This window comes from Brassica napus, chromosome C8, assembly GCF_020379485.1.
Source record: "Brassica napus cultivar Da-Ae chromosome C8, Da-Ae, whole genome shotgun sequence".
NCBI lineage: Eukaryota > Viridiplantae > Streptophyta > Magnoliopsida > Brassicales > Brassicaceae > Brassica > Brassica napus.
The window spans coordinates 5,276,290-5,298,632 of NC_063451.1; the positions used below are offsets into that span (position 1 = coordinate 5,276,290).

Genomic DNA, 22,343 nt, shown 5'->3' on the forward strand with positions numbered 1-22,343 from the left:
AATTTAATTTTTGAATACATAACGGGTTCAGATTGGTTTGGGTATTAGAATCCAAAAAAACACGAAGTACCCAAAACACAAAAAAAGACTTGAAACACAAAAATACCCGAAATCCAAAAAAATACTTGAAAAGTATTCATATACTCAAAAGATTCAAAATTTTACCCGTAAACCTAATCCATAGAACCGAAAACACCCAAAATTTTACCAAACCAAAATATATTTTTCTAAAATTGAAAATTTACCCAGAACCCAACCTATAACCGAAAACCCGAACCAGAAACTTAAAAGTATCTATAATGCTGAAAACATATATGAAATACCCAAACATACCTGATATACACAAATCATTCCAGATACTTTGGGTACCCGATCGAGTCTCGGATAAGATCCAAACTGGACTAGAGATTCGCCGGTCCAAAAAGATAATGAATAAGTACTTTGCCCAGGACTCAGACCCGAACTGCACCTGTATTTTCGGGTTGGTTTTGGATTTAGTTTTTCAGATCCGAAAAACAGTCGAAGCGTATGAAAAAGTTAAATAAATATGTACAGATAAAATCTGAAATAATAACGTATAACAATCACAAAACATTGATTCATATAAAACTTTTTTATAATAAAAAATAAAAGCGCGGGTCAAAATCTAGTTGTATATTATATTTAAGTTAATTCTAAATTTTGAATAGTGTATTGGGTTGTTCTTCGAGTGGGTTAAGTTGATCCATAATTGATGTTTTTTTTTGTCTTTTTTATTTATTTCAAGAAAGAGATTAAGTATCATTTGTAATTTTCTAATAACTTTTACATACATACTTTCACATTAGTTGATGTGATTGTTAGAAATTTAATAATTATTATACTTTAGCTTAATATTTTCATTACAATAGTTTAGTATATTTTTAAGTTTTATTTTACATTTATGATTTTGGTATCTTATAAGAAATTGTAACACATTTAGCTTTTTTTTTTAAAACTACACATTTAAGTTTTGCCAATTATTTATTTTAAGTTAAAGTTTCATTTGAGGCTAGATAATTCAAAATAAATCTCATGGGCAAATAAACAAAACACGAAACAATATACAAAGAACCTTAGAGAATATTGTGAGAGTATTGTGAGGAATGTTTTTTATGTTCAACTTAGTGTGAGCAAAAATAAAAACCACTTGCCTGAATAGTTAAAAAATTTAAATTCCGAAAAGATACAAAAAGATTAAACTATTTGCATATAAACACTACTAATTATTTTTTTTTATGTTTAAGTTAGTGTGAACAAAAAATAAAAATCATTTGCTCAAATAATTTAAAAGTCCAAATTCCACAACGAAATTACGAAAAGAGAACACTATCGTGTATATAAACATTATTATTTAAAAAATTATATTGTATATTTTTATAAATAATATTTTTTCTTTTTTTCTTTATTTTTTATTTTTTATTTTATGATTTATATTTATATTTATATTTTAAAAATATTTTTTTTTGTTATTTTGTCTTCTTCAGAATATAATTAACCATCGGAAAACTATATTAACTTATATTGTACACACTAAAGAATGTCACAGTATTCTGAAATATGAAAGAAAACAAAACTTATGAAGTATATACTGAAATATATTTTTTATTGTATCATATTCACATGGTTAATTTTATATAATAAAAATAATTTTCTGAAGAAATAATATACCTAGTTTCTACGATTTCTTACAATCCAACCTGGAAAATAAAGAAAGTCAGCATGTATCACAACTTTTGGAAGACATCTTACTTCAATCAAATTCCCACTTTTCATTTTTCTTTCACAAATTTTATTTTGAGATAGTGAGACGATCCAAAGACCGATTGTTTCTTGAAGTTTCCCAATCTACGCAGAAACAAAGCAGTGTATCAGTGTCGTGATAAATTTTATATATCCTACGCAAACAATTAAACTTATGTAGAGGAATTAAAATACCTCTGATCGTGCAAGCTTAAGCTCAGCTACTAGAGCAAGGATGAGTTCAATAGAAGGCGTGTCATCATATTTATGTGCCAACATGAACCCTTCTAAAGGTGGTTTCTGCCGCAAACTGAGCAACCACTGATGCTCTCTATTCCGTATTAGTTTTCTGGATTTATAAATTCTGCAACATTGTTATTTTTGTGTAATTTTAGTATCAAAATTAAAAATGTAACATAGCAAGCAAAGGAAAGATTTTGGAGAAATGCTTTCGAGAATGGATTCAGTCAACTTAATCTCCCTATCCAACTTACCAAAATCCTCAGTAGCTAATGTTCACAAATCACACATAAAGGAAAAAAATCAATCCACAAGATACTGAAAGCTCACAACTTGCAATTGAAAACTGAAAATCCCACCGCCTTGCACGAAGAAGCTCGCATTCAAGATAGATCGTAGATGATGATTTAAGAATGAATTTAAGATGGGGAATCTGTAACTGGTAGAGATTGATAATAAGAAGCTGAAACATCTCATGGTTCTGTTTCATTCTCAAATGGCGGAGAAGAAGCAAAAAGAAACCCTAATACGTAGAGATGGGACACCTGTCACGTCTACAGAAGCCGACTTTCTGACGTGGCGTCTGACGTGTCTCAAGCTGGAGAGAGTAAACAGGTTTATATATAGATATATATTCTAGTCATTATGTATAATTTGAACCATTCTAAATAATTTCTCTTTAATTTATTAGAAATAAAAAGTAGTCAGCTAAATCGAATAAGAATTTAAAATTCAAAACTGTAGCCAAATATTAAATGGGTGTCAATATTGTTTTGTGATATCACATGTGTTTGTTTATGTATTCATATTTGATTAACTATAATGAAAATATGATTGTTTATATATTCATTTTATGCTAACTCAAATAATGATAAAACATTTTAAAACTAAAATGATACAACATGAGTGTGTCACGATCCAGCCTACGGATTCTGTTAAAGTAATACCAATTATTCGGTTATCTCTAATTGTTATTGGTGATTTACATTAGTGGTCAATTAATTATCTCAATAATTGTTAAAATCAATTATTATCTCCACACGCTAAACCTTAAACCTAAAACCCAACCAAAATTCTAAACATTAGACAATATACCAATATGATAAACTAAACACGCTATTCTTAAACCATAAACCCAAACCCATAGGATAAACCTAAACCCAAGTGATAAACTTTAAACCAAAAGGATAAGCCCTAAACCCAAAATTCAAAAGATGACCCTAAACCTAAAAAATAAACCTTAAATCCAAACCCATATAATAAACACTAAACCCAATGGATAAACACTAAATCCTAAACCCGAAGATAAATCCTACTCCAAGAGGTGAACCTTAATCTTATATCCAAAAGATAAACCTAAATCCAAACCATATGTTAAACACTAAATCGAAAGGAAATATAATAAACCCTAAACCCAAAGATAAATCCTATATCAAAAGGGAAACCTTAACTTTAAATGCTAAACCCTAAACCCAAAAGATAACTCTATACACAAACCCCATATGATAAACACTAAATCCAAAAAGGATAAACCCTAAACCAAAAATAAACTCCATTCCAAAGGGTGAACGCTAACCATGTATCCAAAGGATAAACCCTAAACACCAAATTGTAAAGTTTAATCCCATAGTAATATAAATCCTAAACAATAAATCACAACAACCATTAAAAGGGTAAAAATAATAATATCCAGTTAACATATATATTGGACGACTAATACTGCTTTAAACTTGAATGATATAACACATAAGCTACATTAATCAGATTGTTCATATCCAATATGTTAAGTAATGTATACTAGATATCCGGAAATCAATATTGTTAGTTGTTTTTTTTGATTAGTGATCAGTTATCACTACAGATATTAACCCAAAGATTGTTTGAGTAGATAATGTGATGTTTGATGAATCACTCAAAGCGAATAAGACATGTAACACAATTGGGTTCAGAAACTTTTAACTGGCTAACACACATTTTCAATTATATGATGAGGAGATAATGTTGTGTTACATGTATAATCTTTGGTTTGGGATCTATAATTAATACCCGACCATTGATCAAAAAACTAACTAACAATAATGATATCCGGATAATTTGGGTTATCTGGGTTTAGACCTGAGGTTTTATCATTTGGGTTTAGTGTTTTCTTTTAGGTTTGAGTTTAGTTTTTAGCGTTTATCTTATGAATTTGGGTTTAGGGTTTATCCATTGAGCTTAATATTTATCATTTGGGTTTAGGGTTTAAAGTTAGAGTTTAAGGTTTAGGGTTTACGGTTTGAGTTTAGGATTTAAGTTTATCCCTTGGATTTAGCATTTAAGGCTTAAGGTTTATAGTGAGGAGGCATGCATTCAGTTAAACATAATATTAACTCTCCCACATGCAATTGACATGGTTGTTAGATGGATAAAACTTTATAAGAACATCTAATCTTAATATCTAACACTACTAAAAGCAAAATAAGAAGAGCATACAGGCTATCCACGTCGGATTTTTTATTTGGCCAATCAGGTTCTTTTTTTTTTACACGTCAGACTCGGGTTTGCCTTTTGCCCGAAGTCGAGTAAGAGATTTCGTGGGCTTCTGATTTCTCTTTGGGCTTTAAGTTTGATTCGGGCTTCTTTGTGTTTTTTGTGTATCGCGAGGAGAATCATTTAGGTGAGCCGACATCTAAACGAGAAGCTTCTCCTCACCATTACCGCTTCGTGTTCTTCGATCAAAAAGAGAACCGTAGATTCCATCGATTCAATCCTAAGCTATCAATAGTTCCGTTTCGATCAATCAATACCCCTTCATTATGATTTCTTTTCACCTCCCTCTTTTCCTCCTCTTATATAATTGATCTTCCTTCTCCGTAGAATGCAAAACCCTAGAAAAACTCAGATCTCAAGATATGGCGATGAAACGAAATGGAAAGTCTCCTGCGTCTTCCGAGTCTGACGAATCAGTGATGTTCTTCAGAGATGTCTCTCTCGGTCCCCATGAAACCCGGTTGCGATTCCGACTCATCCATTTCTGGGAGGCTCAGAACCCGGTGAAGAAGACCCTTATTGGTCTGGAAATGCTTCTCATCGACGAGCAGGTACGTCAATTCTATAAATAGTTCCTAGACCTTGAGATCGATGTGTGTTAGGGTGCATTAGTTATGTTTGATTAGTTAATTAAATTTTTAACAGTGATTTTGCCGGTTCTTTAAACTTGGAAGGTGAATCTAGGGTTAATTAGTTATGATAAAAAAACTTTAAAATTTGGTTTTGACGTTTTCCTGGTATTTTTTTTGTTTAAATCTTGAGGTTTGTTTCACGTTTTTAGTTTTGTTATTCTTTCCCGACTATATTAATTGTTACTGGACCGTGCGATCCGTGTCTGCGTTCATTAGTAATGTTAGAACGGAGTTAATTTAACTTTGAGCTATGCTTTCACGTTTCTTTAAACGTTAATAAGAATTTGTAGTTTGATTTTGTCATTTGTTTATATGGGTGTTTAGTTAGTTAATAAAAATTTTTAACAGTGATTTTGCCGGTTCTTTAAACTTGGAAGGTGAATCTAGGGTTAATTAGTTAGGATTAAAAAACTTTAAAATTTGGTTTTGGCGTTTTCCTGGTATTGTATTTGTTTAAATCTTGAGGTTTGTTTCACGTTTTTAGTTTTGTTATTCTTTCCCGACTATATTAATTGTTACTGGACCGTGCGATTCGTGTCTGCGTTCATTAGTAATGTTAGAATGAAGTTAATTTAACTTTGAGCTATGCTTTCACGTTTCTTTAAACGTTAATAAGAATTTGTAGTTTGATTTTGTCATTTGTTTATATGGTTGTTTAGTTAGTTATTAAGGTTTGGGATCGTATTTGTTTAAATCCGAGGTTTGATTCTGATTTTGTGTTTTTCTTATTATTTTTCCGACAATAGGGAACTGTCATTCAAGGATTCATCCCACCAGGTCGTATTAAGAAATACCTGCCTGAGATGAAGCGAGGTTCAGTTTACGAACTCATCAACTTCTACGGATCGAAGAACAAACCGATGTATCGGGTTGCTGATCATATCGCAACCGTGTCCTTCGCATGGAACTCTGAGTTGTCGGTTCTTCACGACATTCCAATCCCTTTTGATGAAGACCGTTTCAGGATGCATTCGTATGAGGATTTTGAGGCCAACTGTGATCTCAAAGGTGACCTCTACGGTAAGAATTCTAATTTTACTATATTTATATTTTGATGTTGTTTTGGCCTATCTTCCTGTTTGATAAAGAATTGTAGAATTTTGTTCAGTTATGTGATTAGTTCAAGTGTTTCTTTTTTTTTAAATGATTAGACATCTGAGTTATGTTCTTGATGATAAATGTTATAGATGTTCTTGGCCACATGAAGCTGGTTGATGGACAGGCTCTTACCGAGCGTCCCACCATTGATGAAGCGAAGCTCGCTACCACTCGGCACATTATGGTTCACGTGCAATCACATGAGTAAGTGTGTTCTTCTTTTTTTGATAAACCATATCTCTTTAGTTCATAAGGTTCTTAAGTCCCTAAGATATTATTTTCCAGAGGACCTGTTATGAAGCTTTACCTCTGGGACCAGGCAGCAACGGACTTCTGCAAGAAGTTTAAGTCCTATGAAAACACTCCCACAGTTCTTTTGGTCACAGCTGTTAACACTAAACGTCTCGGAGGTACTTATTTATCCCTTTGGTTTCGCGTTTGACTGATTAAACATTCTACAAACGTTTTGTTCTTTAAAATCGCCTTCTAACTTTTACACTCTTATCATCTTTAATCCTTCTTCCGTCATTTTACAGGTAACCTGGCACTGAGTTCTATGTCTCCCACACGGGTTTTCATGGACTATGATGTGCAACCAACAATTGATTACTTCGCGTGGTATGTAACACTGTCTATATAAGTTTATGTTGAGCACACATTTATTCAAATTGAAGTTATTGACTGAATTTATGATTTCTATTAATTGTTAGGCTCTCCTCGAACCCAGAGATTGCTAAGCAGGTTAGTGCAGAGGTGGTCACTAAGCGGGAGACGATGACCATATCTGACATCTTCTCCTACATGACTCTGGAATCTGCAAAGGTAAATACAAAGCTAAATGTTACATGCAATTTTTAAACGCTTCTATGTTTATATCAAATGCTTTTGAACTGTTGCAGGATGCCTTTTTTGAGTGCACTGCCACGATTGATGATGTGGTTCATGGATCTGCTTGGTACTATATTGCATGCACTGGGTGTCATAGTAAGGCTACCAAAGGCGCAAATTCATTGATTTGCACGAACCCAAGATGTGTGAAGGATACCACAGCTGGAGTTGCACAGTAAGTTCATTGGCATCGATAATCAATTACACTCTCTCTTATATAGTTTTTGGATTATTGACTTCTAAAACTTACATAACAGGTACCGTGCAAAGATTTCGGTCTATGACAGCAGTGAACAAGGTTTCTTTGTCCTGCTTGGTGATGCTGGTTTTCAGTTGACTGGGAGGCATGCATCTGAGTTGGTCAGCAGCTACTTTGAGGTATATATCTATCAGTTTATACTCTCAAATGATTGAAACTCACATTACTGTTTTTGAATGCAAGGCCAATAAAGACAAAGGTCCTGACCATGAAGTGCCTGTCCCGGAAGCTCTGATCAGCATAGTCGGACAGACCCATAAGTTCTGTGTAAAAGTTACAGACCACAACTTCTCTGGCAACACCCGAGCAATCACTGTGACCAAGATCCTCCCTCCGGAGACATCATCACCCACAAAAGGCTCCGTTGATAACGCTATTGCTGCAACATCCATGGAAGCAGTGCAGACTGGAAGTGAAGTGTGTGGGCCTTCAAAAAGCCGTGGAGATTCTGCAGATGAAGAGAGTAAGAGAACGTTTGACAGTGTTGATCCAGAGAAAGTCAAACGGGCAAGGTGTGAGAAATAATGATTCAGTTCGATAATTCTTAAGTCTTTGCATTGAACTTCAAGTACTATGTTGGTTTTTGCAAGTTTGCTTCAGTTTGGTACTATTTTGGTTTTTAACAACACTTTGCTTTGTTTCTTTTCATTTCAAACTTTGGATTTTAATCGATTAAACTATCCTTCCTATATAGTTTACTCAGATCAATTGTTTTCATGTTTAAATTCCTTTATATACACCAACTGATTTGGCCTCATCAATATCTTGCTAGACTTATTTATTTCCATAATCCATACACAATTTGAACTCCACGTAGCCATCACACACGCATATCACACAGCATGAAGATTTTAGAATATTTTACATTTATGAAATTTCTTAAAATCCCATATTCCTTATGATCCTATATTTATGTTAAAACCAAGCTAAATAGGAAAGTAATAAATTCTCCTTAAGAAAGTTTGCTTCGGACATTATAATCCCATATTACTTATGATCCTTAGGAAGGAAAAAAGACAGAAAATCAAACTCTCCCAATTATTCACTTGCGTTAGAAAGAAGGAGACTCGAGAAAGACAAAGACCTCATCTGTTTCTTCTACACTTCCAAGCAATATTCGTCTGGAACAAGTTGGTGGTGCGGATCTCTGTTTTACCGGTATGGATAGCCTCCCCAATAATCAGCCCATTGAAGTGTCAGGTAAATACCAAATCCCTGCATGATTCTCTTAAACAAAAGAAAATTAGAAGCATCCCGTAGCGTTTATAATTATTTTTTACCAATGAGTATGAATATCCAAACTATATTTAACCACAAGTTGGTTTGGATGGCAGTTCTACTCATTCGGCATAGAAAGTTGCAAAGCAACATTATAATTCAAATTTTTTATATAAGAACTATCCAGAACGTTTTATAAGACTAAATAAATAATACAATGTCATCCTTATAATTTTTTACGTTTTTTACTACGTTGGAATTATTCCTTATGAATAGAAGGGATGATTCTATAGTCAATGATATATAGTGGCTATGTAAATCACGTTTTGTAAAAAACCAGTATATTGTATGCTAAGTTGCTTCGTCTATACAGACAAGCTTTAATTATATATATACTTAAATATCACGAATGTTAATTTCAATTTTTCACGAAAATAGTATATATATTAGTTTCCCAGTCTTCACAGCGATATGTCTCGAGTTTTTTTTTTAGTTTGAGTTTTAAGGACTTGAAAGTTATATATATATATATATATATATTTAACTTACATCAAAAGTAATATACAAATACTGTGTTTCAGTGCCGTGCGAAGGTTTTTGGAGGCCCGAGGCGAGTTAAATAAATTTTACATGATTTTTTTTTTTGAAAATATTTTTATTTAAATTCGAATTATATAAAGTTTTTTTTTTTGAAAAAACATATATATATATATATATATATAACACTAAAAAGTTTTGATATATTACCTTAACATTTTCTAAATTTTTATAAACTAAAAACCAAACTATAAATTTTTAGCGTTTTGGATTGAAATGTTGGTCGCTGTTAAAAATTTTAATATTAGCATTTAAATTAAATACAATAAACTATATATTCAAAATATTATAAATTTTTAATCAAATTCTATAAATATATAAAATAAATTTAACTCATAATATATACAAAGAAGACAAATATGGATCAAATATTTATAGTTAATTTGAAATAGAATCTTTATATTTTTATATAAAATATTGTAAAATTGATCACAAATTAGTTATTTTAAACACAAGTCAAATTTAGAATCAAATAATAATAAAAATCTAACTAAAAAAATACATTAAATATCAAGTAATTTTTTTTTTTTGTAATTAGGGGCCCTAAATATTTTACAAAATTTGGGGGCCGTAGGCGAATGCCTTTTTAAATCCATGTGTGTAATAAATATAGTTAGAAATTCATGTACCTTATTACAATTTTTAAATCGAATGTTTTTTAGTGACATCTTCAATGCAACACATTCCCCAAAGAATCCACGAACTTCAAGAAGGGGTTTCAGTGCGTCCTATCATAGTATGTATAAGAAATGTTTGGGACATCAAAAAACACCAAATAGATAATACTCGAACTTCCATCGGCTTCCTGTGCTACGACCACCACGTAAGCCTTTTCTAAACTTCTATATATATATATATATATATATATGTTTTCCAATCCACCATATTTGATTTAAATAACTCACTGCTTACTTAATTGGATTGGCACACCAAAATTTGATCACACCCAGGGACAACTATTAGAAGGTCGGGTCACCGGAGACATTCAGCCAGATGATCCAAAAAACTTAACCGAAGGAGATACATATGAGTTCTCGAGATTTTCTGTCATACATAATTCCCGACAACGGAAACTCACCCAACTGCCTTACAATATTCAGATCAACCAAAAGACAATAGCATTGAATGTTACACTCGATTGTCCGATATTTCCAGTTCACAGTTTATCTCCTCAGAAATACAGAAATCTATTGCGGTTGGCCATTTTGCCCACACACTTACCAGGTAAATATGTCATCCCAGTATTAATTAAACAAATATGTATATTTATTCTAAAATAAATGTGCAGATGTCGTCGGACAGATAGTCATAATACAAAAAATAAAACCTCACCACCCGGAACTCAATATTGATGCCACGATTGGCCTACGGCTGAACAGGTTAGTTTAACACAATAGTTAACAACAGAATAATTATTATCTTCATACCACATCTCTATCTCAGGTCAACGATCGTCAAACTCATATTGTGCGACAAGCAAGCAGCAGATTTTAGCATCCTATAAAGTAAGAAAGATAGAAAATTTAAAGTTATGATCGTCACAAGCTTAATTCCTAAACTAATCCAAGGTAAATAATTCTATATAACACATCAAAAAATCATACATATATAATTTTTTTATTTAACAGCATAAGAATAATATCCAATATTTTGCAGGCAAACTTATACTCCGTTCAACACCAGCAACAATTTTCTACTTCAACAAATCAATTGATTACATAAAGCATTTCAAAAGGCGAATAAGGGATTACGCAAAAACATGCAGCACGGAGTGACCCTATTTCATGCATCATTCGGATTATTATTCTCTCTCTCACAAATTTGATACCTAGATTTATTTTCATATAAAATTGTTTTATGATTCCTTTCCTTTAAAACCCTACTTCTATATAATACTTAAAAAAGGCGATGTCTAGATGTGATTGAGCAAGAAGAAAGAATAATAGATGATGAAATTTCAAATAGATTTTAAAGACCTTTAATTTATGTAATATTACAAAACTCCAAATTCGTTTATTACAATAAAAATTTTACCAACATATATATTAAAATAATATTCTGAAACGATATTCAACTGTAAGTTTTCAACAATTACACGTTTAAAAAATATTATTAAGTATGCTTCGTTTTTTGAAAATTGGGTGTTTATATATTAAATAGGTTATTGGAATACTTTTTCTTTTGCTGAATTTATTCGAAATAAGACTCCGACCTTTTGAAATAAGAGAATTTATGTTATATACATAAATTCAGGACAAAACTCTAAAATTTATGTTAACGATTATCGAGGATCAGGTGCTAACAACCGTCACACTCCAAGATCATATTGCCCTGATTGCTAATTTATTATAATGTAGAGCACCTACAAAAATTGTACTAATAATCACTATTTTATATGCTATGTATCAAGATTTAACATGATGGAATCTTAATCTAAAAGGCTATGCGAAGATATCAAATATTATTTTAAGACTCCAACTTTATGAAACCCATGTCTAGAAAGGTCACTTTTTCGGGTTATGTAATTAAACGATTTCGCAATTAACTTTAGCTAACGTTATGTCATCCACTGAGCTACTGTTGTTTTAGTTTTATTTGGTGGAGATTGGAGTGGAGGACACAACAACCACCTCAACACTTATTGCGTCCATACAATCAACACCAAAATTTAATATGATATTTTGTTTCAACATTTTCACAAACAAATAACCCGGGCGTAGCCCGGGAACGGACCTAGTTATTTGTAAATGACGGTTGACTCATAATGCGACAAGTTTTCTTTATTATTCATCTGGTTTGCTTCATATATCATGACCAACGCCCTTTGTGCCTTAGTGTCTAGGGGAGATGAAATTGCAAATATATTTTTGTGTTAAAGGACCTAAATTATCACAACAAAAAATAATATTTCTAAATATGTAATAACTCAATTCATACCTTACAAATCTCTCTCTTTTTCTAAATAATAGTGACACTGATCGTAGCTACCACCTATGACTGATCTCCGGATGGACCACCAAACCCACTTTGCCTCCACACATATGACATTTTATTCCAAACATAATTTGCAAGATCAACAATATATAGTTGATGTACTTCACGTTCTGCAAATGACAACAAAACTGTTAGAAAGCTAAAACTATTCAAAATAAAAGCATAGGAGATAAATACAAAAACATATATTATCCACCCATTAAATATTTATGTTAGCTGGTTAATTATCATTTTATTATAGCATTTCCATTTGATATATTATATTAACGTTTTAAACTTATTATAGACTAGAGGGATGGCCCGGGCTACGCCCGGGCTTTTCTGTAATTTGAAATTAAATTTTAATTTTTTTGATTTCATTATATATAAATATATCTTAAATATACAATGAACCAGTTACACAAATATACAATGATAGGTAAATAAAAAAATAAAAATTTGCTATTGTTTTACTATGATGAATGAACTTTAATTATCTGTATGCATGTTTCTGAATTTTCATATTTGAAAATAATGTTCAAGAAAGCAAGCTACATGAATAAAAGTTAATTAAACTTCAGATATGATCAAATAGTCTTTTATCTTGTTTGTTCAAGTTTTTATGAAAAAACTAATTTAATTTACAACCGATTTTTGTTTTTTTAGTTAGCTTTGAAATAATTATCGTCTCCAATCTTAAGTACAAACTGACATATAAATCGGTTCTTTTGGTTTAGTGATAAATCGATCTAATTATATTATTTACAGATATGCAATCTTGGTCTGAACAAAAAAAATCAATTTTTAGCTATAATATCTTTCACTTTCTGTGTCTTCCTTGCAGTTATACCTTTTCATAAACATCTTAATCACCATTTTTCTTTCTCTGGGCCGTCATGGAATCTTTCATGAAAAATCCTTCGATGAAACTGTTATACTCATTTTGTGATACTCGAGGGGGAGAATTAATAATACAGTGACTTTCTCTAATTTATATAAAATTTGGGATGGAGTTTAACTTGGAATGATAAAAGGTCAACTGGTATGGATTCTGTGCAATGTGTTCTTACCCATATATAACTTGATCATGATATGATTCTACTAACTCTAGCCAGCACATTTCCAAATTTGCTTTCACACTGATATTTTTGAGTTCATGAAGGTTTTAAAAGAGGCTTCTTTTGTCCATGAAGTAATGACAATTACGGATTTACCTTAACTTTAATACACAAATAACATTTTTTCTGGCTTTGTTGACACGTCCGTATTTACACTTTCGATCTGGCCTCACAACGTACATCTCTCCCTCTCCTCGCCATCCCGTCCGCCGCAATAAAATCTCCATCCAGCAACACAAGCTTCGCCGTCCCACTCACTTCGTCCACCTTAAACATCTTTCATGTTGTGCTGCACCACCAAGAGGTATCCTTTGCTGTTGTACCCGATCGATCCCGTTCAAACTGCAATCTCGGATGCTTGCATCCGTGTCTGCAGCTAGCGGCTGGCGGCTGCGAGTTAAACAATGGTGATCTGGAGAAGTTAGAGGCTATGCCGCCATGATCCACAGATGAAGTCTTTGGCTGAGTTGATGACGTAACTGTTCCCCTAGTAATCAACCGTCAAGCCATTGTTGAAGGTTGTGTAGGTAAGGAAGTAGTAGGCATGGTTGAATCTGGTGAAGCAGTGAGATTCTGAGTATTTTGCATCCCTATTTATAATTGAAGAAAATTAGGGATTTACGATGAAGGTGAGTGAAGGGATAATTAAAATCAAACATAGTGGGAGAGATTGAATGAGAGAGTTAATGGTTTCGTGAAAGACGATGCTTCGATTCTACATGATTTTGTTTTCGTAACGTCTCCAGATTTTGTGTGACCTGAGAGATGAACAGATGAAATTTTTTTACGGGAAAATAGCTTATGAAACGTCAGAGTTTCTAAGGTAAGTCTTATCTACAAATGAGTTAATTTAAATTTCAATACGGGCCCATATAATAAACTCACCAGAAACAAAAGTACCATATCATTTATGTTGATGCCATGTGTCCTCATTGGGCCAGTAGTGTTTTGTTTGGGTCATGAGTGTTTGGTAAAGGTATGAGTGTTTGGTAAAGGTGGGCTGCGAAGATTTACTTAATTATTGGGCTGAAGCACGAGATCTGATCTGCTCATCCCAAGTTATTTCATTATTGACCAGTCTGCGATGACCTGTCACTTTAATTGGTTAGGAATATTTCATCCGACGTGGCACCCTTTAGAAGCTCCAAAAATAGTTCATTTTATATAGTAGTGATATCACCATATAATATTTGGAAAATTTACCACACTCAATACAAAATAGTTGTAACATACTTATATTTAAAGTGACCAACGGTAGAAAAGGAAGGAGAATTCGGCCAAAAAAAACCTCAACTTTGTACGAATTGCCAAAAGAAACATGAACTTTTGAGCTGACCAAAAAAACACTAAACTTTCATTGACTTTAGAATTAATTAACAATGTTTTCGTTGACTTGCCAATTTAGCACGCCGTCAACAAATTTAACAGAAATATTTGACATCGTTTATTGTTGGCGTTAAGTGAAACGACGTCGTTTTCAAATGAGATGAAACGACGTCGTTTTATATGATTTGAAATGAAAAATATGTAGACCCCTGGATTCGAACCCAGGTTGGTTGGTCAAATGGCAAAGTATTTTACCACTAGGCTACTCACACTTTCAATGTTTTCGCTGACTTGCCAATTTAGCACGCCGTCAACAAATTTAACAGAAATATTTGACATCGTTTATTGTTGGCGTTAAGTGAAACGACGTCGTTTTCAAATGAGATGAAACGACGTCGTTTTATATGATTTGAAATGAAAAATATGTAGACCCCTGGATTTGAACCCAGGTTGGTTGGTCAAATGGCAAGGTAGTTTAACACTAGGCTACTCACACTTTCAATGTACTTACTAGCATGTTTACTTTTATTTGGTACATATTAAATATAAAAAATTCTCTAAACACTTAATAAGATCTTTAAAATTCCAAAAAAAATAAAAAATAAAGAAGATTTTTATAAAAAAAATTATTTTTCTTTTTAAAAAATAAATTTTTTTTTTTAAAATAAAAACTCTTCCAAAATTTTCTAAAAACTTAAAAAGATCTTTAAAATTCCAAAAAAATTGAAAAAATAAAGAATTTTTTTATAAAATTAATTTTGAAATTAAAATAGAAAATAAAATAAAATTTTTTCTTTTCATAAAATAAAAAATCTTCCAAAATTTTCAATTTTTTTAATACATTTGCTAAAAGTTGAAATTAATTATACACACATAAAAAGTTGATAATTGTAACTTTAATTTTTTGCATTTTATTATAATTTTTTAAAAATTTGGATTTTTTTAAAAAAATGAAAATTTTGGAAACTTTTTGACTTTTTAAAGAAAAAAAATATTTTAATTTTAATTCAAAATTAATTTTATGAAAATTTTGGGAGATTTTTTTTTTTAAGAAATATAAAATTTTATTTTCAATTTTAATTTGAAAATTAATTTATAAAAAAATTATTTATTTTTTTCAATTTTTTGGAATTTAAAGTTCGTTTTAATTTTATAAAAAATTTTGGAAGAGTTTTTATTTTTTAAAAAGAAAAATAAAATTTATTTTCAATTTTAATTTCAAAATTGATTTTATAAAATTTTTCTTATTTTTCAATTTTTTGGAATTTTAAAGATCTTTTTAAGTTTTTAAAGAATATTTTTATATTCAATCAATACCAAATAAAAGTAAACATGTTAGTAAGTACATTGATAGTTCCACTAGCCTAGTGGTAAAAGACCTTGCCATTTGACCAAACAACCTGTGTTCGAATCCAGGGGTCTACATATTTTTAATTTCAAATCATGTAAAACGACGTCGTTTCATTTCATTTGAAAACGACGTCGTTTCACTTAGCGCCAACAATAAACGACGTCAAATATTTCTGTTAAATTTATTGACGGCGTGCTAAATTGGCAAGTCAGCGAAAACATTGTTAATTAATTCTAAAGTCAATGAAAGTTTGGTGTTTTTTTGGTCAGCCCAAAAGTTCATGTTTTTTTTGGCAATTCGTGCAAAGTTAAGGTTTTTTTTGGCCGAATTCTCGAAAAGGAAGCCAAAAGTTTTCTAATAAACTTTAACACAAAGATAATAAACATGTTATCCAGCTAAACTGACATGTGTTGTTTTTATAAAAAATATAGTTACCAAAAGCTGGATCGAGATGTGCAGAGAGCTTGTCCTAGATCCGTGTTAATTGGTGATTTTGATGGTGGATGAGACGTGTCGTCTTGATCACTCATCTTTTGATGTAAATGACAAAAGAAAAAGAATTTCGGAGATTTTGGTGGTGAAAATGAAGCGTTGATGAATGATTGTGGAACAGATTTTTTTTTTTTTTTTGTCTAGATGCATATGTAAAATCAAGTTTTGATAGGTTTCATTTCTAGTAGGAGAAGAATTTTGGTCCAAAAAAGAAATCTTCAATAATTTACCTTTCCATCTCCGCAAATTTATGAAGTTATTGGTGTATATGGAGTGCAAATTCCCTTTATTTTAGTTTTTATATTTCAAATAATCATGATTCTTGAATTGTTTAGGTTTTCTATTAAGATTTTCTCCTTTTTACGGGTGAAATCTTGTACTCGATTTTATTTATTTGTTATACTTCAGATAATCATGATTCCTTAATAATTTAGGTTCTCGTAATCACATTATCTAACGAACATAACCAATAATATTATCAGAGATATGCTGTAACCAACGGGGGCGGATCTACCGTATCAGCTACGGGGGCACGTGCTCCCGACTACGTTTAAAGTTTTATTTAGTTAGCTTTGTTACTAATGATTATGTGGAACAGTTGGTAAAAGTGCTCCCTTTCCGTGGACCTCGTACTGGGTTCGAACCATTCTTTTGCTTCTTTTTTACCTGGTTTTATTTTTATCCTTTGGTGTACAATTAATGTCTTGTATGACATGACTACACTATTACAATATATTTGTTCACGGTAATTATTTAGTGAGATTTTCCCTACCTTTTATTTTATTGTAAATATTATTATTTTTGTGTTAGCATATCTTTGTCTTCTTTATTTGTTTGTTTTTTTGTCTACTTATGTGTGTGTTTAATAGTTCTTTCCATTATAATATATACCTCATTTTTAAATTTCAACTTTCTAGCACATTTTAAGTCCTTATTTTTAATAATAGACATTAGCAATGGCTAATAGAAAAAACTAATTAATCCATTCATTTTTATTTAATGTTTTAGAGTTTAGTTCGTTATGATATGATTAATTGATTATAAACAAGTTCTGTAAGATATTGATATGTTGTTCTGAATGTGTAAATTTGAAGACTACTTTTTATATATATTCAAATTAATTTTAATTTTAATAGTATGCTATATGATTAGTTACATTTGTAAAAAAAAATAGTTATAAAACTATTTTATAAAATCTGTTCTGAGTTGAATAAAATCAAAGTTTATTATTTTCTTGCAGATTTAATATTTAAATATATTTATTTATTTTATATAAATTAATTTAATATTATTTAATATATTTGTTAGTTATGTGCCCCCATCAAATAATTGGTCTGGATCCGCCACTGGTAACCAATAACATATAATCCCTCTTCTAGTAGTACATGCTATCGTCTTCTGGAGCTTTCGATTTGGAGCTGCGATCATCTTCCTTGTAGAAGCTCGTGAACTGAAGACAAGAAAAGCGGTTGGTGATTCTTTCCGATCGAGTAGCGATCATCTTTTTTATTTCTAGCAAGATGCCAGAATGTGCTAAAGCTTTGGTAAGAAAATTAAACTAATCCTTTTATATATACTAGAGTCGGTGTCCGCGCGAAGATTACATGTGTAATTAAAGTAATGTTTTATTAAAATTTGAAGTTTTAGTTTCTGAAAGTGTGAGTTAAGTTTTGTTTTTTTGGATGTGAAGACGTAGAAATAAAATAGTTTAACAGTAGAAATAAGTAATTGTCCAAAGGGAATAGAATCTGGTAGATAACGAAAAAGAATTAAAATAAGATAAGACGTAGACGATGTCTGCGAGGTATATTGTTAATGGTCTTGTAGAACTGGCACTTTCTATTGCGAGCGGACCTATTGATAAAAAGAATTTTGTTAGTACAGCTTCATTATTGAGTTGGGAGATTTTTGGTCGGCAGACTTACTGGTTGCTTGCATCTTATGGTATAGAAGGTTGTTCGTGATTCCGGGGAGCCTGTTCTGGGTGAGCATCTGATCGTGATTTTGGGGAAGGGAGAAAAAGGAGTTTAGTATTTTTTGATAATGCTGTGTATTGTGTTGCAAATAATATTGGATTACCTGGTAAGTGAGGTAGACCGTTGTATATTTCTTTGTAGACTATGTTTTTAACCCTTCCTATCTTTTGATCATTTCCTTGTATAATTTTGAGGCCTGACTTGGTAGTAACTCGGGAAAGACCAACATATAGCTGCCCATGGGTGAAAATGGGTTGTGGCAAATACAGTACGACACCTTTCAAACTCTGACCCTGACTTTTGTTAATTGTCATTGCGTAACATTGCCTGATTGGAAATTGCCGCCTTTCTAGGGTGAACGGATGCTTAGTTACTGATTCTGATAGTATGATTCTTGGAAGGAACACTTTATGTCCAATATGAGAGCCTGTAACTATTTCACCTTGGATAACACGCTCACCTAGGTAAGTGACAATCAGACGTGTTCCATTGCATAACCCCTTCTTTTGACTTAAATTCCTTGGGAGCATGAAAGGGGCACCCACTTTCAATGTAAGCTTATGTGCAGGCAGGCCTGTAAAGCTCAATGAGTTTAAATACTCCACTGGGTATAATGTCTCGTTGTTCTCAGAGTCAGTGTCTATTATACCGAAGCTATCGGAACTGAGATATTCCTTTGAAACACCGTCAGCTTCAGATATCGGTGGTTCGGGTCCTTTCTCAATCAGAACTGTCACCCTGTCGACTCCTTTTGTGATATATTTGAAAAGGTACTTGATAGTGGATGTTCTATTGCACCATTCCAGGTTTATATGAGCTGCATACTTCTTGAGGATTTCTATGTTATGAGGGATGACAGAGGCATTATTTAGAAGAATTTCATCCTTTAAAACCTTAGCATTTTCGTTCTTACGGCGACGATATATTATGTACCCAGACTTATCAATTGATGTAGACTCAGTAAATGGGCAAGGAAATTTCTTCGCACACACATGATTCTCCATACATGGTGATCGAGGTCTATGGACTCCACATGGCCCATGGATCATGTGCTTTGCAACCAATTCATAGGCTTCGGGGTCTTTCTGCTTGTCTGGAAGTTCGGCCAAAATAATCTTGTCGATTTCTTCTGGGCTGAGGATCCTTGAGTAGTCTCCAAACCACAACAAAATATGTGCATGGGGAAGACCTCTTTTTTGAAACTCAATCCTATGAAGAGCTGATATAGAAATGATTTCAATTTGTTATAAGATGCAAAATGTGAATTAAAATTTTCAAATTAAAGAGAGTACCTGCTGTGTATGGGGCGAAGAATGTACCCTTCCTAAAATCATCTAGCAGCTGGTCGAGTTTCATTTTGAAAACTCGGCACTCAATATCTGGTCTATCATTCGGGCTATCACCGTCGTATGCTGTTAGATGGTCTTTTATCTCTTTCCAATTTGGGTTTGCCATCATTGTGATGAATAAATCTGGATTCCCAAACTGTCTGCATATCGCCATTGCGTCATGATATTTCTCAATCAAATAACGGGGCCCACCAGTAAAACTTGGTGGTAGAATAAACCTCTTACGAACTGTCCTTGCATCGGTGTCACCTTTTCTGATTGCATCACAAACATTGCTGTATAATTCAGCCCTTAGAACATCTTGATTGTTCCTATGCCATCGAAGACGATCTTCCTCGAGACTTAATGAGTGTCATTCCTTCTTTTCACCGAGTTTGTATTTGGGAGGCATAAAATTGCCGGATACTGACAAATTTTCTTGTCCTTGAGCTTCCTTCCTCTAAATGCAACGGAATTTCGGTATTGAAACCATACTCACCATAAGGGAACAAAAGTGGGTACTGGAGGCTCATGTATAGCGGATGATCATCTCGTATCTCCTTCAAATTAGTTGACTGAAACTGGACGACTATATCTCTCTCACATATAGTGTCTGACATGTCGCCGACAATAAGTTCAGCTACCTCAGATGATTGAGGTAAGTCATATTGTTTGCCTTTCCCTTTATCAGATATGAGACTGATTGTAAAATCTTCTTCGGAGTTCGCCTCATACCGATCTCGAACCCACCTAAAAACCTTTGCAAGGCAATTGTTGGCATCCATCATTTCTATAAGGACTTTTAATGTGGCTTCGTCTACTTTTCCTTCAGAGTTTGTTTGACCTAAAGCTTCCAGCCGATTCTTAACTTCGTTTGCCGTATCAAAAATATAGAGCTGTAGGTACTTGGGTGGTAAACCTGGCTTAGGAATGAGGGATCCGATACGGTGGTAAGTCTGCCCTTGAATACGGAATGTAAATGGCCCTCTGCCGAAAACAACACTGTAATCTATATTCGCTCCAATAGATGTAAAAGCTAGGAGGGCATTGTAAACTCGGATTGTCTCGCGAAATTGTTTACATTGCAGTAGCTTTTCTAACACGGGTGGAGGTTGTCTCAGAGGCGGAAGTTTTATCTGTCCTTGGTTGCAACAAATGCTAATGCGTAACTTCTTCGTTCTAGGGTCTCTTCCAGTGCTCTCGGATTGCCAGACTAAAGCACCACATGATGGACATTCTAAAATTGGTTTTGATTTCACTTCAGAGGAGGATAATACATCGGAAGAGGCTGAAAAAGTTAAATAGTCGAGAGATGACTATTAGATGATGATTTAATAGTTATTTGGAACCATTGACAACTCCATTATCAGAGAAGTGGTTAGTTGACCCGATGTTTTTTTTTCTTTGGGAACCAAAGATTTCTATAAACGACTCCTTAATAAATTTGTTTTTGTATCCGTTTTGACTTCTTATATTTTCTTCTAAAAATGTCTCTAAATTTAAGAAATATATTAATAGAATGATTATATTAATATTTTAATTAGTTCTAAAACAATTTTTTAAAAATTGATAATTTTACAAAAAATGTATTGCACCATGAGTACTTATTATGAGGGAAGCTGTAATAATGTATCTAATGTAGGGAAATATGTACTTTTTCCCTTAGCTATGCCTAGTTGTCGATTTCGTGCTAGCATAGATGCGGTAGGTCCTATAAACGAACTTGTTGTTAGTTACTCCACATAATTAATTTATTTTAATGTGAAGTTGTAGTTGTACTATTTGATGCTTACATCCTTCTTGATGTACGTTTTGATAGTAATATTGCCCTTCGCATGGCACGTGCATTTGTTCTTGCCACTGCATGGATTTAAATGTAAATTGTGTGTTAATAATCAGCTAGTCTATTTAACATAGACTAAAAATGTTATTCTTTTGAATCTATGTACCGTGTAACGCACAGATGTCGCAGCCACCTATTAAAGGTACAATTATTTCTCATAAACGCATTATTAGTAAATATATGTGTCAAATTAACAAAACCACAAAACCATCACAAATATATTAATGTAGTATTTGTTTTTTGTGAGTTATAGCTGGATAACTCACAGTCAAAGAATTATGGGGCAAAATGTTGTGGCATAATTTCCGCAGATGGAGCTGTTCGGGAAGAAGTAGAATAAATAAATGAAATCATAATAGTTGGACCAAGTAGTCGAGACATGTCTCTATTATATTTGGGCTTTTTAATAAGTAAATAATATAGAACATTGATTGATTGTGATTAAATTTTGTGTATACCTTTCACTTTATTCCGTACTCCTAGCGGCCATCCACGTTTACGCTTCGTTGTGTTCGAACTTGATGACTCTGATATTGGAAAGAAGAATATTATTAATAAATAAAGTTATGATTATAAAGAGTACACAAATATATTAAATAATGGTAATACATAGAGAACTTGATAAATTAATAGGGTGTAAATAATTTTTTGAATTATATATCAAATTCTAAGAGCCTCAATTGGAACAATAAACTTCCTTCAAAAATAATATTT

The 22,343-nt window shown here is 32.4% G+C and overlaps 1 protein-coding gene across 1 annotated transcript; it reads left to right on the plus strand.

Moving 5' to 3' along the window:
* Positions 1-1,055: 1,055 nt before the first annotated feature.
* LOC106369503 lies at positions 1,056-8,164 on the plus strand. Its single transcript, XM_048766595.1, has 9 exons — positions 1,056-5,081; positions 5,909-6,182; positions 6,350-6,464; positions 6,546-6,670; positions 6,797-6,878; positions 6,971-7,082; positions 7,160-7,323; positions 7,406-7,526; positions 7,591-8,164. The coding sequence occupies exons 1-9, from the start codon at positions 4,893-4,895 to the stop codon at positions 7,930-7,932; spliced, it is 1,524 nt and encodes a 507-aa protein (XP_048622552.1). The 5' UTR covers positions 1,056-4,892; the 3' UTR covers positions 7,933-8,164.
* Positions 8,165-22,343: the final 14,179 nt, after the last annotated feature.